We start from the raw sequence: 19607 nt of genomic DNA, 5'->3' as shown, positions 1-19607 counted from the left end.
TACCCTTGATAATACTTATTTCCTGGCTAGTATTTTTACTGGCTAGTATTTTTAAATGGTAACTGGCTAGTAACTGACTAGTATTTTTAAATGGTAAGACTCATTATTTGGTCCCTTATATTACATTAAGTGCACACATGGGAAGTGCTCATGTACTCTCCTCAGAACAACCCCGGCGCCCCTCAGCAGGGTCCAGTAAAAGAGACATGCTGTGTACTACTGCTCAACACGAGTTTTTACCTAAAACCAGCACGCATCCCTGAATTAAAGCTGTACTTTAGTAGTTAGGAGTGAACTTTTTAAATAAAAGGTAAAGCAAGCTTTAATGTTTAAATAAAATGACAAAATGCAATATAATATAATAACAAGAAACTTTATTCAATTACAAATATTAAAATGGTCACTTAATTTAAAAGTGGGACAATTTTAATTTTTTTCTTAAAATTCATTTTTTCAAAAATGCACTTTATTTTTTAAATGATAAAACAAAAGGTTAATCTATGAATTGACAAATCATCTGTGAATGATACTGGTGGGACAATTCTTATAAATGGGGTCTTAACATGGACCTTATAATGTTGTCTTCTGTATTACATCAAATTATTTCCAGGAAGAAATGGGAAAATGTGAGCCAAGGGGAGTGTAAAGCATGTACTGAGGTCTTTCTGTAGGTGTTTGATAGAATACAGATTTAGTTTGATAAAACGTGGACTTTGTAACAGTGGCCTTTAAGATGTACAAGAGCAAGTGTACGCTAAGGAACCTATATGAAAATCATTTTTTCTTATTCCTAACAGAACAAATGGCACACACGTAAACAAAAAGTAAAACTTAATTATAAGGTTGCAGGATAGTCCATATATTCCGTTTGTTCAACAATCTCATCCATTGTGTAACAGAAAAAGTCAGCAAATAGGACTCAGGACAAAAAATGTTTTCTATCAACCTCCATATGTAAAGATTTATATAACCCTTAAACGTAATCCTTGGTAAGTATAGATTTCCAAATCAAAATTGATTTATGAACTGCTTATAATAACTACACTACACTAAAATGCTAACATTTTCTTCCCAGTATGTTTTCCTACAAGGGGAAAAAAATTGTCAGCTTTCATTCTTTGCCTGTGCTGGGATTTATGAAAAGCCTACTAAACAGTGTTCTGCAAAACTAAAACACACTATAAAGTCAAACAGGTAAATAAAAAACAAACCAAAACTGATTTCAATCAACTCAAATCATGTTTCCAAAGTAAAGTCTAGTAAGAACAAGTAATAAACATGTACAAGAAATTACAATAAATGATGGTCACGGTTAGTTACAAATGCAAAATAGTATCTAATTATTCCAGACTTGTGAATATAATAATCAAAACCAATTTCATATACTAGTTCAAATATTATGTACAATTTAGATAGGCTGGTCAAGTAGTATCTGAACACACCGCATCTGATTAACTTTAATTATATTACCTCTCTCCTCCATTAATTGCATGTACATGCCAGTATGGGAAAAACATAATTTTCATTTAGGTGTTAACTGAGAAGAATAAACATTTCTACTGTGTATGTTTCAGACTGTAAAAAAGTTAACGTACATTTTTCTTTAAGAAAAAAAAAAGTAAAAATAAATTGCCAAAAGTTTAATATCAATTACCTATAAAAATGAAAAAAATGGTTCAAACAGATACTCCTACGTAGTCTCCTACAGATCTGAAACTACGGAAGGCATTTAAGGAAGGATGCTATATCAAAAAACAAAGACTAATCCAAGGATGTATGTCACTTTAAAAAATCTGACTTGCAGAAAAACTAGTTCCTTGGCCTAGTTTTAAAGCTAATTACAAAATCCATTTTCTCAATGGTCCAGATATTTTGCCAATTCTTCCAACTCAACAGAACTGTCAAAAAAAAAGAAATATTTTGTGAGATATTTAAATACAGACAATAAGGTGTACCCTTCCCCCACTTAAAACAGCTTATACTTTATATTGCTAGAGAAAGAAGTATTTTTGAAAAAGATGCTCTATTTTTCAGATATGAACAATCACCTATCCTAAGTGTTTGACTTTTCCAACTTATAATTAATAGGAATACCATGTTTCCTCGAAAATAAGACCTAGCCAGACCATTTGCTCTAATGTGTCTTTTGGAACAAAAATTAATATAAGACCTAGCATTATATTATATTATACTATACTATACTATACTATACTATACTATACTATACTATACTATACTATACTATACAAGCAGGGTTTACAGGCGGGAATTCCTGCCCATTCTCAGGAATTTTTTTCACTTTCCCATTCCCGAATCCCGAGATATAAACTGTTTTCTGTTTTCCACGATGAATCGTTTCCACAAAGTGATGGTCGATACTACCAAGATCCTGGGTTCCAGGAGCCGATTTTCCCAATTTCCCAACCAACTTTCCTTGGGATTCGGGAACAGGAAAGCGAAAAGAAAAAAAATTCCTGAGAATAGGCTGGAATTCCCGCCCGGAAACCCTTTATATAAGACTTGGTCTTATAGTAAAATAAGACCGGGTCTTATATTAATTTTTGTTCCAAAAGATGCATGAGTTGCTCAATCTTTGCTCCAAGAGTTGATGGTCTGGCTAGGTCTTATTTTGGGGGAAACATGGTATATAACTAAAGAAATAGTAAAAAAAAAAAAAAATTTTAATAAGAATCTCTCTTCTAGACACAGCCAACATAGTATGTATGTTACCACAGAAGAGGGGTTGGAGCTAGGCCAAAGTCCCATATCATATTTGTGAAGCATATGCCCCCATTGTTTGTTTTTTAATTCACTTCTGTCAGAAAATGCTTTAACCTATGTGAATAATTTGAAGTGAACATTAGAATAAAAAGTCTATGTAAGTGTAACTAAAAGAAAAAATTTTATACAAACTTCACAAAAACTAGTTTAAAAAGCTAGCACTTTTAGAACACCAGTAATTACCAGGCACTTTAAATATATTAACTCTACTCTTCACCACAACCTGTAATGTAGGTATTATTTACATTTAATACATGAGGAAGTTACAGTTCAGTAAGTGTAAGTGGCAAATGAGTTCTAAACCTATTTGGCTCCAAAGACTACATTCCTGCTATGTGAGCCTCTCCAAGGCCACACTCCTAAGATCCCCAGATCAATATGAATGGGCTTAGGACTGATGTGTAACTCTTCTTCCAATTTTAAATTATATTCATATTTCTGTGGCTCACAAAGATCACTCAACAATGAAACATTTAAGTAACAAAAACTCCCCTGTGTGGGGCTAATTCAAGAATATGCAGGCATTATATAAAGGCTTATTAGTGAAAAACCTACTAAATTATGACAGTGCTCATCTGTAATTCCTAAAATAAATACTAAAACTATTGGACTAGATTTCAATCAAGTAATTTTTCCAGAATCAAAATCTATGAAGCAATACAAAGCAGTTGAATGAGAATAGTATATACAGGATTGTGATACAGTAATCACACGTTTAAGATTCAATCCTGTTATTCCTACACCAAAACAATACGAAGGTAGGAAAAGTTAGCATTCTTTATTTCCAACGTATATTCCATTACAAATGGTTAGTCATGGACTCCCATAGTACTGACCAGTGTGAACATATGTATATATTTAGGTATCTAGGTAGGCTTATGAAAAGACCTGAAGAAATCATTCTACTATAAGTGAGTAAAATATGAATCCAAGAAGGCGCCATACCTTCCATCGATTTCCACATTCATTACAGACAACAAATGTTGTCATTGGTTCATCAGCACTACGAGTTTGAACCTGCAGCAAAATGAAGTGAAAATATTGCTTTTGATAATACTATAAAAAGTCCAACCTAAATAAGAACATTATACATGAAAATATATAGTAACCACAATGGTACTGCAACAAAATGTCTAAGAGCCTGAAACAAGTTCAAATAAGTTAATAATGTCAGAAGAACACGTATTTCCAAACTTCATTTTTCTAAGTCCTTCTTCTTTGCCTTTTCATGTTTAATTTATCCCAGGTAAGTGGGGAAATCATCTGTTACACATTAAACTTTATAAATGGCTAACAAATATGAAAAAATTTCATCATCACTAAGAAGCACAGAAATGTTAATTTTTAAAAGATATGTCAATTTTCTCTTACAAATTAACAAAGGCATAAAAATTAAACATATTTCATTCTGACAACTGCCACATCCTTTCTAAAAGTTAGACATCAATAAGGCAAAGCCTTAAATATCTATTCTCTGTGACCTAGGGACTTGCTATCTGATCTATTCTAAAATGGTAATTAGAAACACAGTTCCACATGACTAACCATCAGGGAAATGCAAATCAAAACCATAATATCACCTCACACCTGTTAGAATGGCTGTTATCAAAGACAAGAGATAACAAACATTGGTGAGAATGTAGAGAAAAGGGAACGCTTGTAACACTGTTGGTAGGAATGTGAAATGGTACAGCCATTATGAAAAACAGAGGTTCTTCAAAAAATTAAAAGCTGAACTACTATATCACCCAACACTCCCACTTCTGGGTATATATCCAAAGGAAATTAAATCAGTATTTCAAAAAGATATTGGCACGTCGATGTTCATTGCAGTATTATTCACAATTGCCAAGATATGGAAACAACCTCAATGTCCTTCAATGAATGAATGGGTAAAGAAAAGTGGAATATTAGTCCACCATAAAAAAGAAGGAAATCCTGCCATTTGAAACAACATGGATGAACCTGGAAGGCATTTTGGAAAATGAAATAGGAAAGACAAAGACAAATATTGTATGGTATCACCTATATGTAGAATCTTAAAAAAAAAAAAAAAGAAAGAAAGAAAGAAAAAAAAGGCAAACAAGCTGATTTTATAGAAACAAGAGAACAGAATGGTGGTTGCCAAGGTCTGGGGGGAAGGAAGAGGAAATGGGGATGAAAATCAAAGGGTACGAATTTTCAGTTATAAGAAGTTCTGAGGATCTTATGTACAGCATAATGACTATAGTTGGAGTAGATCTTAAGCATTCTTAACACACACACACACACACACACACACACACACACCCACACACAAGAGTCAACTATGTGAGGTGATGGATGTGTTAATTATCTTGATCTTGGTAATCAATCCACAATATACTATCAAATCAATGTGATGATATACAATTTAAATATACACAATTATATTTGTCAATTTTTCCTCAATAAAGCTGGAGTTGAAAAATCTGGGTACAAGAGTTTGAAGACTACAGTTTTATAATGGCACAAACACTGGAAACAACTTAACCCACAGGGAAATATTGAGTTAGAGTACATTCATCTGATGGAATATTATGAAGCTATTGTTAAGATGTTTACTTCCACACTGCTTTATTTACAGTGGCCAAGACATGGAAACAACCAAAGTGTCCTTCGAAAGATGAATGGATATAGGAGATGTGGTATATATACACAATGGAATACTATTCTGCCTTAAGAAAAGATGAAATAGTGCCGTTTGCAACAACATGGATGGATCTTGAGATTATTATGCTAAGCAAAATAACTCAGAAAAAGTCGAGAACCATATGATTTCACTAATATGTGGTATATAAACTGAAAACAACAAAGGAACAAGACAAACAAATGAAGAAACAAAAACTCATAGACACAGATAATAGTTTAGTGGTTACCAGGTGGGTAGTAGATGAGGGTAAAAGAGATCAAATATATGGTGATGGAAGGGGAACTGACTCTGGGTGGTGAACACACAATGGGATTTATAGATGTTGTATTACAGAATTGTACACCTGAAAGCTGTGTAACTTTACCAATAATTGTCACCCCAATAAACTTTAATAAGAAAATAAAATGTTTATGAAGATTTATTTAAAAAACAATTAAGAGGAAAATTCTTACATTGCAGTAGCTGAGTGAGAAGAATTATATAAAATAGTTTATAGTATTTAGCTTCAACTAGATTCAGAAAAAAATCCACAAAATACTGCAGGCAACAAAATATTGATCACTGTTCTTTCTGGATAGCAGATTAATACGTGATTTTTAACTTCCTGTTCATATTTTTCTGTATTTTTCAAATTTTCTGTAAGAAGTTACTTTATATTGCTTTTAAAAAGCTAATATGACCATATGATCCAGCAATCCCACTTCTGAGTATGTACCCAAAAGAAATGAAAGCAGGGTCTCAAAGAGGTATTTGTATACTCAAGTTCACAACAGCATTATTCACAATAGCTCAAAAGGTAGGAGCAACCCAATGTCCATCAACAGATGAATGGATAACAAAACGTGGTATTATATATACAACGGATCATTTAGTCAGCCTTAAAAAAGAAGGGAATTCTGACACATGCTATAGTATGGATGATCCTTTATGAACATTATGCTAAATGAAATAAGCCAGCCACAAAAATACAGACACTGTTTAACTATATGTATCCATTTGATTACCTAGAATAGTCACATTCAGAGCCTGGTGGTTGCCAGGAGCTCCGGAGAAGGAGGAGTGGGAAGTTGTTGTTTAATGGATATAGATGTTCAGTTTTGCAAGAGGAAAAGAGTTCTGGAGATTGGTATAACATTATAAATGCACTACTGAACTGTATACTTAAAAATAGTAAAGGTGGTAAATTTTAGGTTATGTGTATTTTACAAAGACAAATTTAAAACCAAGAAGAGAACGCAGCAAAAATAAGCTAATATGGTTTAAAAATTTTTTATCTACACAAGATGATAGACTGCTGAAGTTCTCCACTGAAGAGAATTACTGGAACCAAAGGTCTCAAAAACAGAAAGTTATTTCTTTAAATTATATACTCCTGAGTAAATTTGACAAAGCATTATTAAAGTTAAAAGTTATTCTTAATTAAGAATATTATTCTTTAATTAAGTCACGGGGCAGAAGAGGAAGATGGGTGAAGGCAAGAACCTAAATACTAACAATACTGCATTTTGAATAAAGTACATTTAATTTTAATATGAGATGACAAAAGCCCAGTATATCACCATTTCAAAGATCAGAAGCTTCAAAACAGCAGCATTCTGCCTAAAGCCTTCAGATAAAAATAGTTAAGGGGCAGCTGGACAGCTCAGTTGGTTAGAGTGCAAGCTCTTAACAACAAGGTTGCCGGTTCAACTCCCCCATGGGATGGTGGGCTGCGCCCCTTGCAACTAAAGACTGAAAACAGCTACTGGAGTTGTAGCTGAGCTGCGCTCTCCACAGCTAGACTGAAGGACAACAACTTGGAGCTGATGGGCCCTGGAGAAACACACTGTTCCCCAGTATTCCCCATAAAATAAAATAAAAAAACACAAAAAACAAAAAATCCTTCTGAAATGTTTTTGTTTTACATATACTTAATATTGCTATCTAGGGTCCTACAAGAAAGTAAATATGAGGAACCTTCTGCATTCTGGGAAAAATTCTGATCTCCTGGTAGGTACTTGTTAATCAAGAGTCATCACATTTAACTCTTTTATATCTGTTGTTTTGCCAACAAATTTGTAAGTTTTCTATCTAAAGACAGAATGTTTTGACTCTTAAGAAAATCATACTGACCTCATCTCTAGATTAGGTTCTTTCTGTTAAAAGAAACATTTTCTATCATAGTTGTTTATAATCTGATTATATAAATACTGTATTATCACCTCTACTTATTGTATGTTTTAAAGAAGCTTTACCTTTTAGATACCTTTCTATTTACACTTAATATTTTTACTATGTGGCATTTTTAGGATAGAATTTTTATTGCTGAGATTTTTCTACTGACTAAAATAAAATAATTCCAACTCTGAATTTTCTGAGACCACTTTCATATGCTGATATATTGTAGAACCATCAGTAATATGCTTCTACAAAATAAAATACTGAAACATCAGATATACAACTATAACTAAATGAACCATTTCATTTAGATTGGTTACAAAAGTATACTTGAAAATGGAGTGTTTTGCACCTTTAAAAAATAAAAAGGGCAGTAGCTTATATAATATGCTACCACATGTATTTAGAAAAATGCAAAAACAAAAAACATATTCACGTTTGCATGTATATACATTAAAACATGTAGAAAGCCACAAAACTAATAATCCTAGTTTACCTCCAGAGAGGGGAAACCAGGTAGCTGCAAACAAAAGTGGGGGAGAACTTTCCACTCATAATCTTTTTTACCTTTTGGATTTTTAACCTTCAGAATACACTACTTATTTTTTTTTAAAAAAAGATTCCTCCCTATAACATACAGAATTTAGTAATGTTATTGTTTTAAGTATTTAATTTTCTATCAAGCAGAAAATTGCATTCCCTAAATCTAATAACCTGAAACATAACAGTAAGTTATTCTTTCAGGGTAAAATTTTGATTTAGCAGATTACAGATCCAGCACAAAAACCTATTTGGTAAATAAAATTAATAACAGTCATAAAACACCATTTTCACATATGTACATACAACGAAAATAACTGTAACACAGCTCTTTTCAGCTGTTTAAGTATAAAAAGGAAAGTTAGCCACACCATAGATGAATATGTCATCAATATGCTGCAAAAATGGAATAAATATCTGGAAACCAATTAAAAGTACTCACACTCCATGCAAGGGAGAGCAAAGAACTTTTCTTAAATTATAAGAGCTGCCAAACAAAACTAATGATAGCCTGTTTACATATGAGTACTAACTGATAATCAACTGTGTATTAACTCTTAAAGAACATGGCTATTTTATTAAATTCTGTAATATTTTATAAATTTTATTTAATTGATATCAATTTCCATGAAAGTATAAATATATCAACTTATTTTCAATTAACTGGAATCTGTTGGTATTAAGAAAGCATTCTTACACTTAAGAAATCACCTCTCCTCTTGAAAACTATCAAGGTATACTGGTAATTATCTTTATTACTTGTTTTGAAACAGGATTTGCAAGCATTATTAATATGAAAATAAGAATATAAACAACCACAAACCTGTGTGTAAGTACAGTTCTTCTTTTTACATTTGCCACATGTGAATAAGTCAGTCTGGGTCCCACCCGTCTTGGCCATCTGATGCTCTCTAATGGCTTCTTTGGTCAAGTTTTTCCGCATCTCTTTGAGCTCATCACTAGCCATTTCCTATTAAGAAGGTGGTTTAATATTCAGTTACAGGCATCTCCTGAATGCTTTTAATACTCAATTAGCTTAATAAAAATAGAACCAAAACCAACTACTAAGGTTTTAAAAGTGAAAAATTATTTTTTCCTCAATAAGTTTACATGTGAAAACTGCATTTAATTACTGTTTAAAGGCTTACAAACAATGAGTAACTCTAATGTCCAGATTGTGTCCAGATTGTGATCTGTACCATTGCCCTCTGCCCCCACAAAAAACAAGGACAAGCCAGAGTCATCTTCTTATGCCAGAAAGCCCAGAAGCTACCAAAGACTTTTAAGTCAAATGGACAGAAGAGCTAAAATGAAGGAGCTCCCAGTGGCCAAACATAGGACAATTTCTTCAGCCATAAAAATAAATTACTATAAAGAACCAATCCCCCACTGGATAAATAAAAAGTCACAAGTCAATTATGATACTTAAAAAAGGAGAGCACACACACATACAAAAACAGCAACAAAAGCCCCCACTGGTAGTTCCTAAGGCACCAACTCCTCATTCTGATAACTGTTAACTAAAGGGACAGAATTATACATTTACCCTCTCTTTCCTATCCAAACCAACCAGGGTAATCAAGAGTCCGAGTTTATAAGGGAAAGTGCTTCTTTATCAAAGAAATCTAGCTAATAAATGTGAAAGGAAAGACAGAATTTTAGAAATTACTATTTTGCAATTCCTAATAAAACACCCAATTCAGATAAGGATCACCAGTAAATGAACACATTAGATGAAAGGGCAATGGGAACTTTACAATGGAGGCATCAGGCTGTCAGTACACAAACCCATTTGATCAACCTCAGTATGCTAAGAGTAGAACAACAAGACATTATGTGTTCCTGATGTGCTACAACGTGACATTAAAAGCACCAAGTACTTATACAGAAATAAAAAGTTGATCTCGTCTGCAATCAAGCCTATAGAACTAGCTTCCAGTTTACAGAAAATGAGACAGAAAAGTGTAATAAAATCATGAGGAAGAAACACACATTTCATGCTGTGGTTTACAGAAGAAATAAACTGATTTATTCAATAGGTCAATGTCATGAAGAAAAAAAAGCAGAAGCAGGGGTAGGGGAAATTACTTTAGATTTTTATATAGACACACCCACACAATTTTAAAAGACTGAACTAAAGGTAATGTGTATACTTTGGATCCTGATACAAAGTAAATGTACAACCAAGAAAAAATGAGTATGAACTAGCTATTAGATAATATCAAGAAATTATTGATACCTTTGCTGAATATGGTGACAATGTCGTTATGTAATAAAAATATATTTTTAAAGATACTCCTCAAGTATGTAGAGGTAAAAGAACAGAATGTCTGAGATTTGCTTGAAAATAATTCAGGAGAAAAGAAAGAAAATGAAAAAAGGTATAGATGCAAAGGGTGACATTCTTGAAAATACTTGAAGCTTGGATGACAGATATATGGATTTCATTATACTATGTTCTCTACCTTGTGATAGTTTTAAATTATTTTAATGAGTTTTTTAAAATGAATTTAAAAAATATAGCAATTTTTATTAGCTATATAGAAAGACAAATTCACTCTCTTGGATGCTTAAGAAAAAAGTAAGATTATAGGCACACTACAGCTATTATCTATAAACAGCTATGTCTATAAATAGCCAGCTATGAATTTCATTTTTCCCACCATTCCTTATACAAATCTAAGGAATAGTCAATAAAATGTGAGCAGTTTTGTAGGGTTTAACTATGAAAAGAGCTTAGAGATTTCAAAGTCTGTTTGCAATTAGAAATTCAACTCTTTGATGCCACACAAATCCACAATAAGTTAAAACACTTTTGTCTTCAGACAGAGATTTAAGGCAATCACCCAAAAAATCATGGTACAGCTGCAAACACCCAAAGGTCATTGTACAGTTAAGGAAGGGACAAAGTATTGATGTAAATGGATTCAATCGCCTTAAGTATCTGTCTAGTGTATTGAACATATAAATACATAAAAATAGCTAATAAAGACTTATCATACATGTAGTATTTATATAGTACTTTATGATTTAAACAGGCTTTATACTTGACATCATGGAAACATTATATTCAGATATACTCACCTCTGCTGTCATTCTAGCAAATAAGTCAGGAGGAATATTCCCACACAGTACATTTTTCCTTAAATTTGGATTCTTTGCATCCTTAAGATTTGATATTCTACTTCGTACTCTATTTTTATATTTCATGTCTGTATTCCTTATTTCTTGATATATAGGTATAGGCCATTAAGGAAAAAAGGTTAAATTTTAAAGGTAAGATCATTTTTTCTTATTCTCCCAAAAAAAGAATTCCTGACATTTCTAAGCAGTTCACAAACACAGTTTCAAATTTAGATTGTTTGACATATGTCATCCATTCCTGACATTTCTAAGGAAAAAAGGTTAAATTTTAAAGGTAAGATCATTTTTTTCCTATTCTCCCCAAAAAAAGAATTCCTGACATTTCTAAGCAGTTCACAAACACACTTTCAAATTTAGATTGTTAACAAGGCACTGTTTCTAACCAATTCCTTGATCTAGACTGTGAATGAGCAATGCTTTCTTCTCAATATTTAATGCCGGAAGCATACATATTAACAGGGTTTCAAAACGTAACTCAGGTACTTAGTGAGAAAAGTTTTAAAAAAGAGCTTGAACTTATACAAGCTTTAACTTGCCCAAACCCAACTTCTAACAAGGATCCTAAAAGTCTCAATGACTACACAGTTCCCTTGGGGACCTTATGAGAAGAAACCATTGATGGTGGCCCTAAATGTTTATTTCCTCCCTTGGCTCAGCAAGAAGCTAGTTTAGCAGATTCTTCTCAAAAGAATAGGCCATAGCAGAGGCTGAGCCCATGAGGAGGTCTCTAACAAGGCTATTTCCTCAACCAGGAGAGTCCCCCATCACACTGTCACCTAGATGTCACCTAGATGCTTCCCATACCTACAAATAGGGCCCTTCCCCAAGCCCTTTCCATGGTGCCCAGCATAAACACACTTCCCTCCGAGATAATGAGCTCAGGGGATTATGTGTGCTTGTTAACTTCCCCCAAATGTGAAACCGTACTTCACTGTTACTAGTGTCTGTGTTTTCCACAGCCTTTTGCACAACTTGAATCAAAATGATTTATTCTCAATTTGCAAGGCAGAAAAATAAAAATACTATCAACACTGTGTGCTTTACTTTTGAATGACAGGAACAAAAAGAATAAAATGACATGGATGGTGCCCTCCTTTGCTATCAAAACAATAGAAGCAAGATGGAAACTGAATACAATAAAAATTAAAAAGTTCTGTACATGAGGGGTGGCCAGTTGGCTCAGTTGATTAGAGTGCGGTACTCTTAACAACAAGGTTGCTGGTTCGATCCCCACATGGGCCACTGTGAGCTGCGCCCTCCACAACTAGATTGAAACAACTATTTGACTTGGAGCTGATAAGTCCTGGAAAAAACGCACTTAAAATAAATAAAAGTTTTTTTTAAAAAATTCTATACATGAAGAAAAATTTGTAATTAATCTAGCAGATTACTTAAAACAATCATGCATATACACACACAAAGGATATCTTCCTCAATCTGAGATCCTAATTCTTCCTCATCAGCTCCGATGGCGATGTAGTCATCTAAACATAGACACAAAGTATTGCCAAGAATAAGTGATTGTAACATATTAAACAAAAATTTCAACAGAGTAAATTAAACTGCATTAGTGTTTCTTCAACCCCATTTGCCATCTATAAGGAATCTATTTCAGTTTCATTAGAATCTGGTCTCTCTACTCCCCACCGGCCTCCTCCTCTGCATTCACCTAATGTCCACAGTACTCTGCACTGATGACCCCTATCCCTCAGGAGTGGGGAGGTAAGTGATCTAGCAGTAATTCCTCAGTTCACAACTCCATAAAGTCTGGCTGCTCCAGCAGAGTAGAGAAAGTGATAGAAAGAACTGTTTTGTCTCCTGTGACACAGGTTTCATCGCAAAGAAACCATTCGTCTCACATCTGCAAATCACATATACGGACACACTCAGAAGACTCCTATGCAAATATTCGAAAGGATAGGAGGACATACAAAGAAACTAGGAAGAAAAAAAAAAAATATATATATATATATATATATATACATATATATATATATATATATATATATATATATATATATATATGACAGTAAAGGAATCAAAGTAGAAAGTACAGAATAAAGAGTAAAATAGGTTATACTAACCATGGTTTAGTAAAATAGAAAAAAGATGAATTTTGTATTTAAGATGAGAAATATTCTTTATATGATACTTTGAAGACAAATTTTTACATAAGAATAGATACCTTCAAATTAAAACTCATATATATATATATATATATATATATATATATATATATATATAATTAGGTTGGTCCAAAGTAATTGCGGTTTTTGCAATTATTTTTAACCTTTAAACTGCAATTACTTGTGCACCAACCTAACATATATATATATATATCTTTTCTACTTAAAAAAAGTAGAAAATGGAATTATGAATACAAAAACTTGCATATTATATGTCATATTAACATTTAACAATGGGACCCAAATACAGTATTAACCTGGTTGGGGCGGGGGGCAGAATAATTAGTTTGCAGACTAAATGTGGAGGGAAAAGAAGCTGTGGAAAAAAGTCTAAATGACTATGAAACACACACATAGTAGAAGGAATCTTTTCTTGGAATGACAAAGTAACAGACAGAGGCTCCAGGATGCCTGTAGTCCCCCTATTAGCAACAACTCTTCCCGGAGTTCAGCAGTGGAGGCAGCTACCCACAGGATGCTGCTGGTAAAACAGAAATATGGAGGAGCACATGGCATTGGTGGGGGCTGGCAATCAAAGGACTCAGCACTGAAACAACGTACACTAAACTTACCTCCTGTTCGAAGAGCAGCAGCAAGCATCTCCCTACACTTTAGCCGTACAGAATCAGATGTGCTCGGTGCCCGAGGAAAAGATGACACATACGTATCTCGAGCATTTGTCTCATCCTTTCTGCTGCTTACGTTGCCACTGGAGCTACTAAAATACACACACACACACACACACACACACACACACACACCACCAAAATGAAATCAGGAAAAACTCAAAGTAATATCATTACTATCACTGTCTAAAACCATAATTTTTTGGCCTAAATAAATGACAGTATTTCAGTGACATTAAAAATTTTTGCCTGCATATAGATTAAAAAGAAGTTAAAATTTTAGTAAAGATAAGAGAGACAAGTGTCATGTCTGTTTTTAACCAACTAAACATTTTACCTTGATTCTCCTTTTAAACATTAAACAATATTTTTAAAAGAGAAAATACACGTTACATTTCAATACAATAAACGAAAAGCAAAGATCTTGGTTATGAAGAGAGGGGCGAGGAGATGGCACCAAGGGATATGATAGCTCTGAATCAAAAACAGAGAGAGAGAGAAAATGTCTGAAAAACCCTATTCCAATTAGGCAACCAATGAGTTTTACATTTAAAACACCGCCTTCAGGATAAAAATCATGTGTAGTGAGAAGTGAGCTGTGAGAATATAACAATGTCTCTTAATTTCTCCCCAGAAACATCAAGTCAATCAGGACCATTTAATAATTTTCCAGTCAATGTAATCATTTCAACTGCTTCTGATTAACATGTTATATTAGATTTTCATCAAAATACTTTTCTGATGGGTTTCAGTTAACTTTGGTCACATTAGAGATAGTTGCCGTAAACCTTTCCAAAGACGTAAATCATTCATCCCGCATAGATCTAACTTGCTGTACTGCTGCAAGGCGATACCTCCTTGCCTTCTCTCCCAAATATAACCCATTGTCAAACTTCACAAACAGGTCACTGTGGGGAAAACGGCCATTCTGCATACCTTCTAAGCTTAGTCATTTCCTTCCTGAAGCTGCCTCTGATTTCCCCTCTGTACTCTCAAAGTACTGTCTGCACACAGGTTGGTATTATGGTGACTTTTTATATATTCTCCCCTTCCAGACTGGGCTTTTCAAGAGCAAAGACTAGGATTTCCTCCTCTATGTATTCCTAGTACATAGCATGCTACCTTTCAGTGATAAATCAATGAACAAACCAACAATTCAAAGTCCCCCTTCTTAAATGCCTCAATTATATGCTTTTGCATCTGTGTCTGTAGCAGTATGCTTAGCTCACCCACTGGAAACTGTCCCGGTGGACGATGGAGCCTTACCCTTACTAACTTAACTACTGCTGGCCCACTTTTTACATTCTGATGACTCATTCCTAAGCATTTAATCATATTAGTTTCTCCTTAAATTCTTACACCCAACATCTAAAAACATAATTTTACAACGTGTAAAACCCTTTTCAGCTATAAGTCACTTAGAGCTAAACTTGTATCTCCTTTAGATGATACCTCAGACTTTTTTCTTAAAATTTTCTTCACAGAGAGAAAGAGAGGAAGTTTTCCACCTTACCACTTGATCAGACTTCATAATAACAATTCTATGCTTTAGTATACCGGCTCTATCCCTAAAACTTAGATTACATAAAACTGATAAAAATATACTAAGAACTTACTCCTCCTTTAATATCTATTTAAAATATTTGTCTATATTTTTATATTTTATATTCAAGGCATTAAATCAGTGACTCTGAATGTCACCAGGTTAGACAATTAGAAGCTTATATCCAAAATTCAAATTATGGCCTGTACTTTTCAAAGCTATCAATGTCATGAAGGACAATCACACACTGAAGAATTACTCCAGAGTAAACTAGCTATACTAACTAAATGGAAAGTGTGATATTCAATGATATTTAGGAAAAATCTTTTCCCCTTGCAGTAAAAGACAGTGGAACAATTGTTGAAATATGAGTAAGGTCTGTGGATTAGAAAACAGGTATTGTATCAATGTTAATTTCTGGATATTGATAGCTGTATTATGGCTATATGTGAGAAAATGACCTTGTTCTTAGAAAATACACATTGCTGTATTTAGCATTTAGAGGCATAAAAGGCCTACCTGCAAATGACTCCTATTTGATTCAGAATAACGTGTGTGTGTGTGTGTGTGTGTGTGTGTGTGTGTACGAGGTCTGACAGTTAAGTTCGCGAACTTGTTAAAAGGGTGTTGCTAACCTTTTTTGATAACAGAGGGATTATTCATTATGAATTTGAACCAACTGGACAAACAGTTAACCAAGTTTACTATTTGGAAGAGCAGAAAAGGCTGTGTTAAAGAGTTAGACAACCTGAACTTTTCGCCAACAATCCATGACTCTTGCACCACGACAATGCAACATCTCACACGGCACTATCTGTGAGGGAGTTTTCAGTCAGTAAACAAATAACTGTATTGGAACACCCTCCCTACTCACTACATGATCTGGCTCCCAGTGACTTCTTTCTTTATCCAAAGATATAGGATATATTGAAAGGAAGACATTTTGATGACATTCAGGACATCAAGGGTAATACGACGACAACTCTGATGGCCATTCCGAAAAGAGTTCCAAAATTGCTTTGAGGGTGGACTAGGCGCTGGCATAGGTACATAGCTTCCCAAGGGGAATACTTTGAAGATGACCGTAGTGATATTCAGTGTGTGTATACGAGGTCTGACAATTAAGTTCACGAACTCATCCTAGAAAAAGTGCTACATACTTCTTCATTGCTGAGTATCTTCGGGTAAAGAAAGAAGTCATTGGGGGCCAGATCAGGAGAGTAGGGAGGGTGTTCCAATACAGTTATTTGTTTACTGGCTAAAAACTCCCTCACAGACAGTGCCCTGTGAACTGGTGCATTGTCGTGATGCAAGAGCCGTGGATTGTTGGCAAAAAGTTCAGGTCGTCTAACTTTCATGCAGCCTTTTCAGCACTTCCAAAGAGTAAACCTGGTTAATTGTTTGTCCAGTTAGTACAAATTCATAATGAATAATCCCTGATATCAAAAAAGGTTAGCAACATCCTTGCAACAAGTAATTTTCTAAAAGTCTAAAATTATCTCAAAAATAGTTAGAAAAACTAAATTTTATTAGTAACTAGTGTTTAACCCTACCTTTAGCTTACCTATTTTATCGTTAAGTTCAGTTAGTACTAATATGTAAAATAGCAGTGTATGGGATTTTTTGTTGTTGTTGTTACTAAAAAAATGAACAGTACATTATCTATTTGGGGAAAATATTGAGAAATAAATGAAGTTAAAATAAGTAGCCTAAAACTTGAGCATATCAGAATCATTTGAAGGGTTTGTTAAAAACATTTCTAGGCTCCACAACCAAATTCCTGATTCAGTAGTCTCAGGGTAGAGGCCAAGAATTTGGTTTGCTAACAAGTTACCAGGTTCCCTGCTCTTCCAGGGATCATACTTTGAGAACTATTGCTCTAAATCAATGTCAAGAGTTAAACTACAAGCTCCCCAAGAACAGAGGAACTGTATTTAAGCTACTGGGCATATTGCCTTTTACATCAATGTGTTGGATATGGCACAGTCCACTATATGTAATAGGAAAGAATAAATGCAAAGGACTCATAAGATCTGAGAAACAATTTGAACCCTTTGTTACTGAACTTCACATTTTAAGTTCTTATGACAAATAGCTAAATTGGGAAGAAAAATAAACATAAAAAGGAGAACTGGATCCAAGGCCAAAAAATAAAAAAATCTAAAAAAGTAATGTGGTAAATAGAAGATTAACCATTTGAATCCCTCATCAGTACCTTCATTGTCAATTCTAGTACGTAATGCTATCCCAGAGATTCTATTCAATTAAACTCGATGAGTACAATGTAAATAATTTCTTCTATTTATGTAGTGTCTTCTAACTCTTAAATTTCCAGGCAGTCTTGTAAGAAACCTCAGAAAACTTGGCTATATACATTACTAATTCCATTTGATTAGGAAATAGAAGAATACAGATATGGGATCATAAGACCATGGAGGAGGTGATGGTCAAGTAAAACTATGCCTTTAAACATAAATGAATTTCCATAAAGCAAAATACCTTTCTTCTCTTGCTTCAGGGCTATTCTGTGATGTAATTGCAGTATCTTTTTTCTTTTCTTCAGGATCTTTATCAGTTGATGGTCCATCTGAAAATTTACGAAATCCCTAAGTTGTTAGCATTTGTTAAAAAAAAATACAAAACTGAATTACTGCATATTATCAAGCTTTTTACGAAACAAAAAACAAAACCCCCTAAAATCCTAAGTTTTCAACAAGTAAATAAAATGTATGCAAGCTACTCAAGTAATATGTAAAGTAATACACAGTGCACAAGCTTTAAGACTTAAGGAGGTGATGGGGTGGCCGGTTGGCTCAGAGATTGGAGCGTGGTGCTCATAACACCAAGGTTGCTGGTTCAGTTCCCACCTGGGCCAGTGAGCTGCGCTCTCCACAACTAGATTGAAAGCAATGGCTTGAGCTTGGTATTGAGCCACCGATGGGAGGCTGGTTGGCTCAGTGGTTGGAGCGCAGTGCTCGTAACACCAAGGTCACCAGTTCGATTCCCACATGGGCCAGTGAGCTGTGCCCTCCATAACTAGATTGAAAACGACTTGACCTGGAGCTGAGCTGCACCCTCCACAACTAGATTGAAAAAAAAAAAAGCAATGACTTAACATGGAGCTGATGGGACCTAGAAAGGCACACTGCTCCCAATATTCCCCAATAAAAATTGAGGGGGAAAAAAAGACTTAAGGAGGTGCGCAATTAGATTTTGGGAAATAAAGCATGTAAAACAGACTGGGCCAGTGCAATAATATTTAAGCACTGAAAAGAAGTATTTATGTTTAAATCAAAACAGCCTTGAAGCTGGGTTCAGAAAATGTTTGGATCTACCACATAAATTTTGATCCCTACCTAAGTAATAAGAGCTACATAAATAATTCAATTCACCACATCCCTCTGTATAGAATACAGAAGAACATATATTCAATTGTGTATTATGACTACCTAGGCAACTTTTAAGCATACCCTCAGTTCAAGCTCCCATCCTGAGCTATTCAACCCAAATCTCTGACAGGTGAGGAATGAGTATCACGGATACTTTTAAGTTCCTCAAGTGACTCTAATATGCTATTCTGGATGAGAATAACTGACAGAGTTCGGTCCAAATCACAATTCTAGAACTTATAAAGGTCAGGGTTAGCAAACCTGAACTACAATTCAAGTGCACTACCATATAGCGTTTAGTGTATGCTTTAGTTTTCACATACTCATTTTACTGCCCCTTGTTAGTCTCTATAATTCACCTGGAAGGCCCTAAAACCTAAATGTGCTACAGTATTGTGAGGTAGAAAACAAAGATTAATAATGACATGCAAGAATATAGCAAAGACTAAGAAATATTCCAAAAGTAAAGGGGTAGAAAGCAATACTATCTAATAAGGATCCAATGCTGTAGAGAACAGTAAAACTGATGTAATCCCTCAGAAAGCAGAGCAATAAGTATGAACAACCTTA

The 19607-nt window shown here is 34.2% G+C and overlaps 2 protein-coding genes across 4 annotated transcripts in view; one reads left to right on the top strand and one right to left on the bottom strand.

The window, feature by feature from the left end:
• RGS20 (regulator of G protein signaling 20) overlaps positions 1 to 6568 on the top strand; it is a 124069-nt gene extending 117501 nt beyond the window's left edge. The window contains exon 5 of the mRNA XM_074318798.2: positions 5387 to 6568. Within this exon, the coding sequence (XP_074174899.1) occupies positions 5387 to 5482 (96 nt within the window). The 3' untranslated portion in view covers positions 5483 to 6568. The remainder of the gene's footprint in view (positions 1 to 5386) is intronic.
• Positions 355 to 19607, bottom strand: part of TCEA1 (transcription elongation factor A1) — a 45073-nt gene continuing 25820 nt past the window's right edge. For all 3 annotated transcript variants that reach the window (XM_019729832.3, XM_074318795.2, XM_088799430.1), the window contains 7 exons: positions 18148 to 18235; positions 14052 to 14197; positions 12721 to 12777; positions 11234 to 11388; positions 8973 to 9119; positions 3727 to 3798; positions 355 to 1898 (listed from right to left, as the gene is read on the bottom strand). In XM_019729832.3, coding sequence (XP_019585391.1) covers positions 1890 to 1898; positions 3727 to 3798; positions 8973 to 9119; positions 11234 to 11388; positions 12721 to 12777; positions 14052 to 14197; positions 18148 to 18235 — 674 coding nt within the window. In that variant the 3' untranslated portion in view covers positions 355 to 1889. The remainder of the gene's footprint in view (positions 1899 to 3726; positions 3799 to 8972; positions 9120 to 11233; positions 11389 to 12720; positions 12778 to 14051; positions 14198 to 18147; positions 18236 to 19607) is intronic.

This window comes from Rhinolophus sinicus, chromosome 7 (assembly GCF_057876585.1).
Source record: "Rhinolophus sinicus isolate RSI-liver-muscle chromosome 7, RSI-T2T, whole genome shotgun sequence".
In the NCBI taxonomy this organism is placed as follows: Eukaryota; Metazoa; Chordata; class Mammalia; order Chiroptera; family Rhinolophidae; genus Rhinolophus; species Rhinolophus sinicus.
This window is presented reverse-complemented; position numbering and strand designations above follow the sequence as displayed.